We start from the raw sequence: 14,873 nt of genomic DNA on the forward strand, positions 1-14,873 counted from the left end.
TTAGCAAAAACTAAAAAGAAATTTCTACCAACTGCAAACAGATAAATTGTAATATCAAAAGCAACGATCATGAATGCATTATAGCCACACAGGTTCTCGTGAATGTATTTCCTCAAAGATACTGTGCAAAAATATGCTGTCAAAATATATGCAGAATAGTTAATAACCACATGATCATATTAATTATACCTCAAAAAGTATAAAAAACAATCATAAAACCTAACAAATATGTTCTTTAGGAACCTGCTACAAAACTGAAAAAAAAAAAAAAAAAGGCAACAAAACAACAAAGTTAAAGGTAATGTTTATCCATCTGGGAAAAGTAAGTAAGATCAGGCCAAGTACACAGTTTCAGAGCGACTAGTAATGTTCTATTTATTGTACGAGGTGGCAGGTCTGGAAGTGTTCAAAGTTCTCTGCATATTTCCAGTATTTTTAAAAAGAGGATTTCTAAGATGTATATTTATTGACTCTCATTCTGATTATTGAAAACTAACGCAAGAGCAGAGATCATTCATAATGGCAATGTCACTGTAGTAGGATTGGTATACTGTAGAAACTTCTAGGTTCTTCTCTGTGGAAAAGATCAGTTGATACAGGGCATGAATGAACCTTTCCACAGAAAAGAAATCCATGGACTTGGAGAACAGACTTGTGGTTGCCAAGGGGGAGGAGGAGAGAGTGGGATGGACTGGGAATCTGGGGTTAATAGATGACAATTATTGCATTTGGAGTGAATAAGCAATAAGAACTTTCTGTATAGCACTGGGAATTTTATCTAGTCACTTGTGATGGAGCATGATGGAGAATAATGTGAAAAAAAGAATATATATACATATATGTGTGTGTAAGAGAGAGACCGGGTCACTTTGCTGTACAGTAGAAAATTGACAGAACATTGTAAACCAACTATAATGGAAAAAATCAAAATCATTTAAAAAAAAGAAAACATCAGTTGGAAAGTAGCATAACAAAGACAACTGATGTTCTTCTTCAGTCTCCAAAGTCTCCCTCAATAAAATACCCATGAAAATGGTCACAAATCAAAAGAACTCTTCTATCCACATACGGACAAAGTCAAGTACCTCTGAAGTCAAGTTATCAAAATACTTGTTTCCGTGGGAATCAGCCTAAGAAGCTCTGAATGGAAATTGAACAGCTCAGCACCACAGTGATGACTTGCCTCTCAGGCTAATCTATCAAATATTGCCACATTACAATGCATGGAAATCATCATAGATATAATCACAGAATATGGAATAATGAACCACACCCCTGTTTTCTTTTAAAAGCAAAATTGAACAATACTTTTCACCCACCCACACAGCAGGTACTAACATGCATTCCTCCTCAGGCATCTGCATTCAAGCTAATTTTGACAATGCACAACAGAAACCCCTTGACTATATAATTACGATTTCATTTAGCAGAGTAGTCTTTATTCAGCAACTGCTTCATGTTTACAGAATAACATCTTCAAAGCTAATCATTACCAATTATGAGATTTTGACTATCTCACATTTTTATAGCAGAATACTTCCAATCTCCTTTTATGAGGAAAGAATCTAGAATTTATTCAGCATACAAATACAGGTTTAGAAAAACCTGTTCAAATTATTGTTTCACTATAAAGCATCCCTAAACTTGAATTGCAGCAAATATGAGTAAGGAGCCTCCACTGTATACTAAAATTTAATTTCAGAGAATTAGAGAAATGCCATTTACCTGAAACCTAACATGATCAGAAATATGCTTAGATTACATAATAAACTTTAATGCCTTGATATACCTTTCCAACTTCATTTTAAGGTAAATCACTGAATAGACATATGGGGCCATAAATTATACAGATATAGTTTCAGGTCATTGAGCAAAAGAGCTTTTCACACAGCACCTTCCCTAGCATCAGAAACTGATCAAATTTCACCTCATTCCATGGCAGTCTAGGACTAAGTAGTTCAGCATCCTCCCTGAACATTTAAATGTTAGCCAACATCTCCCAGTAAATCATTACAGCTCACTGCTTCCTCACAGAACCCCTTGCTTCTTTACATGTAGGACTTAAATTAATGACAAGGTTTTTTAGTAGATAAAGGATCCGTTGGCCCAGGAGAGCTTACTACCCGATCCCCACCAAAGACTAAACTCATCGTCAGTGGAGATCACCACGGTCATGGCCAGCCAGAGAAACAATACAAGTCATTATTAACCATGGTCAATTCTACCTTTTTTATGCCAAATTTCCAAATACAGAGTTAAATATCTTCTAAGTGATTTTTTTTCATCTCTATTTTAAAACAATCCAGAATACATTGTATATTGTTATAAAAGTAGGTAAAGTATATTCTTCTTGATGCACACATATTAACTTCAACAATTTCCAAAGTGTTTGTTATTAATCCTAAATCATGCAACACAGGTGTAAGAGATCACACATATACACCCCATGTCAACGTTTCTCATTATACAAATCTGTTTCTCTTCTTTGAATGAATGGGTAGTGTCAATAATTAACACTACCCATCCTACAGCACATGGGATAGCCCCCATAACAAAGAATTGTCTTATCTAAATTATCTATCATGCCAATGATGAGAAAAGCTGTGCCAACTTAATACTCAAGTAGAGCAAAAAGTCAATGTCTGGAGCTTGCTTTCACATGCAAATCACCTGTTTTACATACTGGAAAAATCAAATATCTGAGGGAAGTATAGAAGACCTTGTTTTATGAGGCAAAAATAAAGATATACCATGAACCCGTGTAGAAAAGGGTCCAGGCAGTCATAAGTCTTAGGTATATACTATTTCCATTTAAAAAAAATATGCACAGATACGGCAAGTAAAAAAAGCCAGTGCCTAAATCCCAATTTCAGAGAAAATTGAAAGCAGGAGCAGGGAGGGCAGGATCTGGGGAGAAGAGATAAGGCCTACCGCTAAGAAAAATAAAAATTAAAAGCACACAAAATAGATATATTTCATTTCCTCATGGCTCAAAGACTATACTGTCAGGCAGCTCCAGACAGTCCAGGTTCCTGAACATTTTAGTAACTTCTAATTCCCTCTGCATTTCCACTGGCTTCAATAGGCTTCATCATCTCAGCCTCCTCATTACTGTAGGTCTCAAACCATTTTCAGTTCCCTCAAACTCTTTTAGTCAACCTACCAAACCAGGGAGACCAACATCTTTGTAGAATTCAAGTCTTTTATTCCCTGCTGAAAAATCATCGGCTCTTTCCTAATATTCATGAAAGTCAAGGAAAGAGATCAGAGAGGATTAAGAAATTCAGACCTGCACATTATTCCAGAGACACTGAAAAATGCCAATTTTAGTGGTTCCATTCAGTTGGAAGTTCAACACAGAAGGTCTATAATTCAGAAGCAAGAAGCCTGAGAATGAGAGATTTGGGACCACATGTCAGAGGTAGTTATAATAGGTGCATGCAAATGTGCTGTACTCAGTGAAGTAATAGTCTTAAAAAGTTACTTATTATATAATTTAATGTATGCAGTATTCTGGAAAGAGACAAATTTAGGAACAGAACACATCACTGGTTGACAGGGTTGAGAAGGACAAGAGCCTAAATACCAAGGGGCCACAGGAGAAAATTCTCTCAAGTGTAAGCAGAGTTCTATGTTGGCAAGTACAAGAATCTCCACAGGTATAAACATTCAGATGGTAAATTCCCCAAAATTGAGTTTTACTATACATAGTATATTTATATTCATCTATATAAGTAGATTTTAGAAGTATTAAATATTGAGGGCATGATTGAGATTGCTCAAAATTGCTTTGTTCAAAGTTAAAGAAACCTTATAGGATGGAAAAGGCATGTCAAGACAGGGTGGTCAAAAAAAAAAAAAAGGGGGGGGGGGAATAAAGTCATAGAGGCAAAGGTGGGGGCGAGATCTCCAAGGAAGAGCCAGTTAACACTACCAAAGTTAAAACCTTGTGTACACCCTGATGTACTCTGTAACAACTCAATTCTAATGCCAACCATCTGGAATTAGCATAAAGCCACACAGTTCATGACCCAACTACCGTTACCTCAGATACCACACAGAAGTAGGGTCCCCCCAGACTACCAACGCTTCTGACCCAACAACCACAAATTCAAGAGGTATTCACAACCTCTATCCAAGGTCAGTAATTCACTAGAACTATTTATAGAACTCAGGTAAATGATTATGATTACTTACACCAAAAAATACCCATCAGACTAGCTAAATGAAGAGACACACAGGGTTAGATCTTAGAGAACACAGCTTATTTGTGGGGCCCTTTCTCTATGGCATCAGGGAGCAAGCACCATGTTCTCATCACACCACTGCTCACCAACCAAGTAGCTCCTCACTGAGCTTCAATGTTCAGAGTTTTTACTGGGATTTCATTTCCTAAGCATGATTAATTAATCATTGACTAGGGGAGTTCCCACTGTGGCTCAGTGGAAAAGAATCTGACCAGTATCCATGAGGATGTGGGTCTGATCCCTGACCCTGCTCAGTGAGTTAAGGATCTGATGTTGCCATGAGCTGTGGTGTAGGTTGCAGACCCAGCTTGATTTAGCATGGCTATAGCTGTGGCATAGGCCAGCAGCTCTAGCTCTGATTCTACCCCTAGCCTGGGAACCTCTATATGCCCTGGGTGCAGCCCTAAAAAATTTTTTTAAAAATTAATCACTGCCCATGTGACCTTCAGTCTCCAGCACCATTCCTCTCATCTTGGAGGTCCAACTGGTTCAAAGCCCTGTTGGTCTTTTTTGGTAACCAGTCCCTATCCTGAGTCATCTCCTCTCACTAGTCTAAACTCAAATGAAATCCCCAGGGCTCAGGAAAAACAAAGATGCTTCTTCTAGTTGAGAAATTCCAAGGACTTATTCTCCCCACAAAGATCCAAGGATAAAAGCCAAATTCCTTATTATACAGAAGACTCAAAATCCATTTAATTGGTAATTGGAAAGTTACAGGTGATTTTGAAAAGAATAGCAAGGACAAAGAGGTCAGACTGCTATGCGCTGAGGACTAAATTGTAGGAGAAAAAGCAGAAGCAATAAAAATGACTTTTTACTGTAAGAAGTTGTTTAGGGAGGAGAGGATACAATGTTATTAAAGATGAAAAACAGAGGGCTCAGCAAAGAAATATATGCAAGCAACTAAGTAAATGTCTTCCCTTAGGAGCAAATCTTTAAGAGATTGCTGTACTGATAGCACTGAATTAAAAATAAGACTATCACTGGAAGTTCTTAGACTGTATTTAATAGTTTATTACTCCTAAAAATGATTCTCCCCACATTTTTTTATTTTTCAATGTTCCAACCTGTTTTACTTTTTCCAACATAGCCTTTATAACCATGTCCTTATTACAACATCTCTTGACTTACAATTACACAGAAATATACAAATACTTCCTAATTGTAGAGGACTCCTATTTTTGGCAATTGGCAGACCACGTACCTTGGGAAATGTATTATAATTTTAAAATCATTAAGAATTTATAAACATCTTTTTTAAAGTATAACAGTTAAACTGCTCTTTAAAAAAATTAAGTGAGAACTATGTCTAGATACTTCTATCGCAACAGAACAAAAGCTGGGGGAAAAAATGTATACATGTAAGTGTAACTTGGTCCCCATGCTGTACAGTGGAAAAAAAATAAATTAAAAAAAAAATAAAAAATAAGGTATGACTCATGAAAATACCTTACAACTAACAGGATAGCCAGAAACCAAGGAAGTAAGATGGCAGAGATGCTTTAGGTTAACAAGAGGGTTCAGTTCTAATAAATGATAAAAAAAAAAGAGGAATTAGATCTTGTCACTGTTTGTGATTAGTTAGAACTATACTATAGTCCTCAAAGATCCTTAAGAAGCTATGTACTCTTTTAAAGAGCAGACTACAAGAAATGGCCCTCAGTGAGGGAAAACAATAAGGAAGATTGTCCCGGCTTGGGATCTGGTGGAGGCAGTAGCCTTCCCTGAGAAGTCCTAAAGATCGTCTACACTTTCTGTTTGTTTCAAGTGTGGTTTAAAACCACCATAGATCTACAAAAACTTAACTTTAAGAATTGACAAAGCTGGAGTTCCCATCGTGGCGCAGTGGTTAACGAATCTGACTAGGAACCATGAGGTTGCAGGTTCGATCCCTGCCCTTGCTCAGTGGGTTAACGATCCGGCATTGCCATGAGCTGTGGTGTAGGTTGCAGACGCGGCTCGGATCCCGCGTTGCTGTGGCTCCGGCATAGGCTGGCAGCTACATCTCCGATTGGACCCCTAGCCTGGGAACCTCCATATGCCGCAGGAGCGGCCCAAAGAAATAGCAAAAAGACAAAAAAAAAAAAAAAAAAAAGCATTGACAAAGCTGCTACAAGTTGGTAAAGCCCTTGGAATCCCTAGCAGAAGGAACACAAATCCATGTATCAGAAACATACCTTCAACTCATGCCCATAAGATTCATGTTGGTTGAATCCTGCCAAACTTAATGTATTCTCAAAGTACTGGGGAAAAAAATAGCTGTACACTTAAGGAAGGAAACAAATCATCATGAGCAAAAATGAACAGAATTAAAGAGTTGCAGAACTATTAGCTACACTGTATAAAACATGTTTAAATATTAAAAGACAAACTAGAAAAGCAAAATAGAAAAAGGAATCCAGTCACACTTCAAGAGAACTAAACAGAACTCCTGGAATGGTAATTATTATAATTCTAATAGTCCTTAAACAGGAGATTCGAGATAAGGAATGAATACAATAGACAAGTGAAATTACCTAGGAGGCAGCCCACAAGAATGAACAAACAGAAAACAAAGTTTATATGATAAACTTTATCCTGTCTTGATGTCTACAGATGCACAAGGAGAAGGGAGAGGAAAAAAATGTCTCTTGGTAAATGGGCAAGGTCAATAATCAATATGATAGTTGCTCAGAATTTTCTAGAATGGATTTTTAAAAATCGTAAGATTCATAAAGGAAAGTAAATCCAAAGCAAGGGAAAAAAAGATTCACATCCTGACATACCAGAGACACTGCACAGTACCTGAAAAGTACTTATATACCACCAGACAGAAAATGCAGATTGCTTTCAATGGATACAATCAGACTGGTTAGCAGACCTCTCAAAAAGGTGTATTAAAAGCAAGACAATGCCATAATGTATTCTCAAAGTACTGGGGGAAAAAATAGCTGTATACTTAAAATTTTATACCCTGACCAACTATCAAAAGTAAAAGTATTAAGCAATAAAAATAAAAAAATAAATTTAAAAAGTGAAAGAAATGATTAACTGCTGCTCTGCTTAAGTTATCTTGGCTCTATAGAACTTAAGAATGGAGCATATATGGGGGGGCAGGGAGAACTGGGGTCCTGGAAACAATTTTTCCCCTCTAGGGAGAAAACCTAATGTCAGCCTTAATTTGGGCCATCTTAGTCCCTTCAAGTAGTACAATACCATCAGTAATTTGGATTTTTTAATCAAAATGTAAAGTAACTTAAAATATTAGTTATCATAAGCCTCAGGAGCCTGTAAGAGTGTGTAATTTCTTCGGGAAATCATTTTTCTTCAAGGGACATTTGGGTATGGCTTGAAAATGATGAGCTAGGAAAACAGGACCATCAGTTAAAAGTCTATGAAACAAAATTTAGGAGTACAAAGGAGAGTGATTCTAAGGAAACCATGGCCAACAGCTGTGAAGGGGCAGTAAGCAAAATCTTCACTTTTTTGGGATAGAACTTGATTCAAATTAGTCTTCTGCAATTTGACCTGAAATTAAAAAGATGTCAATACTTTCCACCAATTCAAGAATTTCAACTACTGGACTAGTCTAAATCTCCATTAATTGCATTATTGTTTTTATGAGTATTTAGAATAGTATAGAATAACTGCCAGAAAGTTGTGCCTGGATTTCCTGAGGCTATTGAATCACTAGCCTAAACATTCGAAGGAAATTAGAATAACCAAAGTAAGTGTCCCCAGTTGAAAAGTATTATTTAGAGCACAACCTTCCTGATTAGCAGAAGCCAGCTTTTTATTGCCCTTAAGCTTTTTTATGACTCTCATAAATTACCAATAACTGATGTGGGGTGGTTGGGGAGCTTGGGGTTAACAGATACAAACTATTGCCTTTGGAATGGATTAGCAATGAGATCCTGCTGTGTAGCACTGGGAACTATGTCTAGTCACTTATGATGGAGCATGATAATGTGTGAAAATAGAATGTGCACATATATGTGTAATTGGGTCACTATGCTGTACTCTAGGGAAAAAAATGTATTGGGGAAATAACTATTTTTAAAAAATTAATAAAAAAAAGAAATAAAATCATTCTTGTCTAAAAACTTTCAAATTGCCCAGTGAAGGTTTAACTGGTACCCTCATCCCATGGGGAACAGAAACAGTTTTGTCTATTGGTGAATTCAACATTTTTTTATTCCATTTTACTTCTCTGGATTGTAACATCTATCTGGTTTTCTCATTAACGAGGACAGTAAAATCTTTAACACGTTTCTTATAGTTGTATCAAACTAATTACTTTACACTGTGTCAAACTAGTTACTTCACTTTTGAAAGTTTCTCCTTAACACCATCAAAAACAAGGGAGCATTTCCTTAAGATACCAAATCTCTGTTTTCTTAAATTAGTCATAAAGACTTTGCTTTAAAGAACTTCTTAATGTAATCAGAAAGTCTCACAGAATTAAAATATAATTTGTTTTATTTAGAGTGCATTATGAAATTGAATCTTACAAATTATATTCTGATTAACTTTATTAGTCTAAAAGCAATTCTTACAAATCTGCAATTTAAAAAACCAACTAACTACTATGCATATGGCTTATTACTCACCTATGAAATCATATTCCCAAAATACTAACTGGAGCAAAACTAATCTTTCAACTTTCTGACATACTTCCAAGAAAATCACTTTATAAACAATCTTAGAAATTCACTGAATACTCAAAAAATTTGAAAGTTCTATTTTCAGTGAGTTTAAGCAAAACTTTTCCAAAAGGTAACAAAGGCAAAGAGCCACATATTTATTTTTAATGTAGTATGCATTAGAATTTCTAACTCTCTGCCCAAATTAGTCTTCCCTAGGAACTTTCAAACTTGTCAAGTTCCACCTAAATTCTTTTAAGTCATAAATCCTTTGTTCTTTTATTTCTCCCCCTTACCCTTGTAACTGACCATATAACCTCTACTACAATCAAGGAACCTGGAGAAGAGGAAGAGATCACAGCAAAATCCAAGAGCCTGAGAAAGTTTTGTGGTCACTAATGTTCATGAACCACAATTTTCCCTCGCCAAAATACACTTACAAGTTATACTAAAAGAGAAGAGAAAGGTTTCATTTTACCTGTGGAATTCTTAGAGAGGTTTTTTTTTTTTTTTTTTTTTTTTTTTTTGTCTTTTTGCCTTTTCTAGTGCTGTTCCTGCGGCATATGGAGGTTCCTAGGCTAGAGGTCTAATCGGAGCTGTAGCCACGGACCTACGCCAGAGCCACAGCAACGCGGGATCCGAGCCATGTCTGCGACCTATACCACAGCTCACGGCAACGCCAGATCCTTAACCCACTGAGCAAGGCCAGGGATCGAACCCTCAACCTCATGGTTCCTAGTCGGATTTGTTAACCACTGCGCCACAATGGGAACTCCAGAGAGGTCTACATTTAAAAGAAATTCATGTTGTAGAACGATGAAGTTAGGGGCAATTTCCTGACAGTGAAAATCCAAATGCACACAGATAACTAAATATAATCAAATTCCCAGCTGATTATTTCTAACTTTCTGGTCACCCACATGGCTAGGAAGGCTTAAATGACTCCTTCCATTGGTCTACAATCTTTGCAAGAAGATATTAGCCCAGATGCTGTAATTATTCTTAAAATAATACCATTTTGGTACTTTGCACTTTACTATGTAGTTATCTACAGTTTCTTACCCTAAAAACCTTAAGAGTTATCATCTATATTTTTAGAAAATGGCTCAAAAAGCTGAGAAAGTTGAACATAAACTAATGACTGGAGTAAAATAATTGCATCCAAGTCTGTCCAATTCCAGTCTATTTCTATTATACCATAACAAATCTGGGCCATCAATTTTCACTGAAATTTACATTGCCAACTTAAGTTCAGTATCTATTACATTATTTACAGGATGTTACCTGGTAATTTAAAAAAATAAACAAAGATGGTGTAAAGATTACAATAGGCCTTTTGCTATCCTGTGTTTATTCTGGTGAAATACAAGTGACCATAGAATCTGTCCTCCTAAGATTATTCATTTTAAAGGGTCAGAAAATCTTGCCTGGTTGTTTGTGCTAGAAAATAAACTTCTGAAAAAATTTTAAATTGAGTGAAATGAGCTAGGTTTTTTAAAGATCATATAGCTCCTAAAGTTTTATAAGATCTCTTTAGCATCTTTAGATAATAGGAATGAAACATGAAATTAAATATGCAGCTAATGTCCATCCATTCATCCACATTCTAGTGACCTTCACATTCTTCTCAAAATAGCTCATACTACATTATGATAAATGACCACGTAGCAAAAGAAATCCCAGAACAGGCTCACCATCTGTAACATAAACTTCCTAGAACAAACTAGCATAATGTTTTTAGGTCATAATGCCCATTCCAATTAACTTGGTATTTAAATATAATTCCATCAAAATCTAGCAAATCAATATTTACTATGGTGTTTTCCCCTTTTATCCATTTTTAGAAGTATTTGACTACTTACCCCATACTCCTTAGCAGCTGTCACAACTTGAAAGAGGACATCTTCCTCAACGAATGGTCTCACAGCATCGTGGATGATCACTACCTCTGGCTTAGAGAGTCTAGAGTTGGGCTGATCCTCTGCCAGTGCTTTCAGTCCATTGAAAATAGACCTATGGCGGGTCACTCCAGCTTCAACAAGTGAGATGCGTTTATGCTGGTACCTCTGAATGATACCTTTCATTGCTTCCATGTTCTCTCCAGTTACTGCCACAACAATATCCTTTATCCAACATACTCTAGAAGGAAAGTATGCATACATCTTTGTCAATTCATTCTTACACAGCTACAGTTAACCTAGTAACAGAAAATTGAATTGCCAGCAAAAACTAATCTATCTTCATAGGGAGATTAAAAACTGCAAGTTAATAACTAAGTCAATTGTATGCGTTTTTATCAGGTCTAGTAAAGGGGCTGATGAACAACCTGAATTTCTCATACTATAGAGAGAAACACAGATAAGTAGTATTTTTCAGTACATAGTGTGAAAATACATACAGTGTGAAATATAGTTACCAGATTTCTTAAATTGAATATTCCAATCAAGTTTATCAGCAGATTGGAAGAAAATTAAAGAATATGCTTTTAAATTGATTTTTTTCCCAAATATTTCTCTCAATTGCTAAAAACAATGCAAAGCACTTTTGATTTCCGAAAGTTCTCTCTCAGCAACTCATCTGGATAACAGATTTAAACTTCACCTACATCAAGGTGAAATATTTCAGCTTAAATAGGGAAATGAAGTTTATATAAATCAGGCTCAAATAAAATAGAAAACTCAATTTAATGAAACATAAAAGGATCCTTGTGTTAAGTCAGATACAAAACAGTTTTTTCTGTTGTAGAACATTTTCTTGAACACCTACTGACTTACATCCACAGCAATGACTGGAGGAGGCCGCACTGAAGTGTGGCAGACGTCTTCTGAACACTAGTCCTAACAGATGCTAACATCGCTGCAGACTCCAAAGTTCCACAGCTGACAGGCCCGAGCCAGGAAAACTGCCTCTGGGCCATTACAGCAACTGTGATTAGAGATCACTTTAAAGTCTAATTCAAAATGGAGGGAGTTCCCTTTCTGGCTAAGCAGTTAGCAAACCTGACTAGGATCAATGAAGATGAGGGTTCAATCCCTGGCCTCACCCTGTGGGTGAAGGATCTGGCATTGCTGGTGAGCTGTGGTGTAGGTCGAAGATGCAGCTTGGATCCCACGTTGCAGTGTCTCTGGCGTAGGCCGGCGGCTACAGCTCCAATTAGACCCCTAGCCTGGGAACCTCCACATGCCTCAGGGGCGAATCTAGAAAAGACTGAAAGACGAAAAACAAACAAACAAAAAAGAATCCGGTGTTGCCATGAGCAGTGGTATAGGTTGAAGACACAGCTCGGATCCAAGAGTTGCTGTGGCTGTGGTGTAGTGCAACAGCTATAGCTCTGATTCGACCCCTAACCTAGGAACTTCCATATGCTGAAGGTACAGCCAGAAGAAGAAAATGGAATTCTTGGCCTGTGAGATCCTACATGTTCATGCTAGACAGTACAAAGTCATGAACATCTTTTTAAAGAGAGGGAAGAGGAATGTGAATGAAAATTACTGACTAATGAAATTAACCCTATTGATAAATAAAAACTTCGATTTGCTTTACTCAACCATCTCCAACCTTCTGCTATTGAACAAACCCTTCCTATAACTAAAACTGCATTCTACCTGTGATGACAATACTACACTGATGAACAAAACCAAGAACTACTTCACAGGTACATATTTAAAGTCCATTCCTTTAATACTTTTTGAGCACTGAATAAATAATCATATCTGAGTATACAATGGAAATAGTCACTGCTTTCATAGAGCTTACAGATCAAAGAAACACCACCAACAATTACAAGTTGCAACCTAGTGCTGTGAAGGAGAGGTTCAGGCTCCAGGATTGCATGCAAACAGCTAGTATCTGACCAGCAGAGAGAGGGCCAAGAGGATGCTCCCTAAAGAAGCAGAATTTGCAGGTGCTGAGAGGCAGGAAAAGAGGCAAAGGGGTTTGGAGGCAGAGTGAGAGGGATGATATAAGTAGAGGCCATGGCAAGACCCCAAGGAGCTAGAAGGAAATGGAAATCTGGGAGCAGGGAGAAAAGCCCATCAAGAGGCCGGAGGCCCAGGCAGGCACTGGGCTGGGTTAGGCCATGTTCAGGGTTTTATTCTTTAATTCTGAACATAATAGGAATCCATAGGAAAGATTTATGCAGGACATTTACCTTTAAATAATTAATGCTCAAAGTTCTAGGTATTGTTCCATGACTTAATGGTCCTGTGGTAAGCAGAATCACCCCCCAAATGATGCCCATCTCCAAACTCCCAAAACATGTGACTAACCTTACAAGCAACTTTGCATATGTAATTAAGGATCTTGAGTTACAGAGATCATCCTGGACTATCTGGCTAGGTCTAATATAATCACAAGATTCCTCAACGGTGAAAGAAAGAAGAGTCAAGGGAGAAGATATGATAACAGAAGTCATTATGGTACAGGACAGCAAGTGGAAAGGACAGGGAGTTTGAGGTTGGTAGAGGCTAACTATTACATGTGGAATGAATGAGCAATGAGGGCCTACTGCATAGCACAAGGGACTATATCCAAACTCTTGTAACAGAACATGATGGAAGATGGCATGAGAAAAAGAATGATCTATCTGTATGACTAGGTCAATACTATACACAGAAATGAGCACAACACTGTAAATCAGCTATACCTTAATAAAAAATTTTATTTAAAAAAGAAAGGCACAAGAGTCAAGGGAGAAGATATGATAACAGACATGTGGTCATTATGACACAGGACGGGAAGTTCGAGAACCTTGTAGACTAAATGAATTGCCATCTGGCAAATCAATGGATTGTCCCTAGAGCCTCCAAAAGGGACATGGCACTGCTGACCCTGGTTTTAGACTGGAAAACACTTTGAACCTTGGACTGCTGACTTCCAAAAGTTTAAGCTAAATCTAGTTATGTTGCTGTAAGCCACTTAGTTCATGGAAATTCTTATAGGAGTGATAACAACCACAAATTTCAGAGCACAGACTTTACTCAGTCTGCCAGAGAATAGATTGCATACAGAAAGGATGCAGATAGGCCAGTTAGGAGGCTGCTTAAGTCTGGGCAAAACAATGTTAATAATGTAGCTACCAGATGGAGCTTGTAGATGGGAGATTTAAGAGATAATCATCTTCCTGAGTTATAGGTTATAATCCTCCTGAGTCAGCAAGAAAGACTGGCAAAATAATTTATCACAGTTATCATCAATTAAGCACTTATTAAGTCTTAAGCATTAGTCATACCCTAACTCATGTAATCCTTATACTCTATACTATTCCATATGGGAAACAGCAAAAAGGCCTAATATACAAATACATTATAGTTAATTTTCCTGTAATACCATCTGATACCAGAAAATGCTTTAAAAATGTTTTTTACCGTTTTTTCATCAAAATACAACATTCTATCTTCCAGAATGTAGGATCCATGATAGAAAGGATCAGTATCAGTTTTGCCCATTGCTTTACATTAATACCTAGTAGATACTTGATAATTATGTTTTGTTAACGCATGATTTTAGTCTACCTCATCTATCAGCAACTAACATAGCTTAGTTTCAAGGATTCTGAAAGACAAAAAAAAAAAAAAAGATATTTGGAGTTCCCATCGTGGCACAGTGGTTAACGAATCCGACTAGGAACCATGAGGTTGCGGGTTCAGTCCCTGCCCTTGCTCAGTGGGTTAACGATCCGGCGTTGCCGTGAGCTGTGGTGTAGGTTGCAGACGCGGCTCGGATCCCACGTTGCTGCGGCTCTGGTGTAGACCGGCAGCTACAGCTCCGATTCGACCCCTAGCCTGGGAACCTCCATATGCCGCAGGAGCGGCCAAAGAAATAGCAAAAAGACAAAAAAAAAAAAAAAAAAAAAAAAAAAAAAAAAAAAAAAAGGATTCTGAAAACACAGAAAGCTCTCATTAACCTGGAGAGAAAATGAAAATTAATGAAAATGCCTTTCCTATACAATGTGGTTTACAGATTGTTTTGCTTCAAGGAGTTTGACTCAACTGATTCCTAGATC

The 14,873-nt window shown here is 37.2% G+C and overlaps 1 protein-coding gene across 3 annotated transcripts in view; it reads right to left on the reverse strand.

Moving 5' to 3' along the window:
* The window catches only part of ISPD (isoprenoid synthase domain containing), a 291,746-nt gene that overhangs the window by 267,790 nt on the left and 9,083 nt on the right, over positions 1–14,873 (reverse strand). For all 3 annotated transcript variants that reach the window (XM_021063407.1, XM_021063405.1, XM_021063404.1), the window contains exon 2: positions 10,732–11,008. In XM_021063407.1, coding sequence (XP_020919066.1) covers positions 10,732–11,008 — 277 coding nt within the window. The remainder of the gene's footprint in view (positions 1–10,731; positions 11,009–14,873) is intronic.

Source organism: Sus scrofa, chromosome 9 (genome assembly GCF_000003025.6).
Source record: "Sus scrofa isolate TJ Tabasco breed Duroc chromosome 9, Sscrofa11.1, whole genome shotgun sequence".
NCBI lineage: Eukaryota > Metazoa > Chordata > Mammalia > Artiodactyla > Suidae > Sus > Sus scrofa.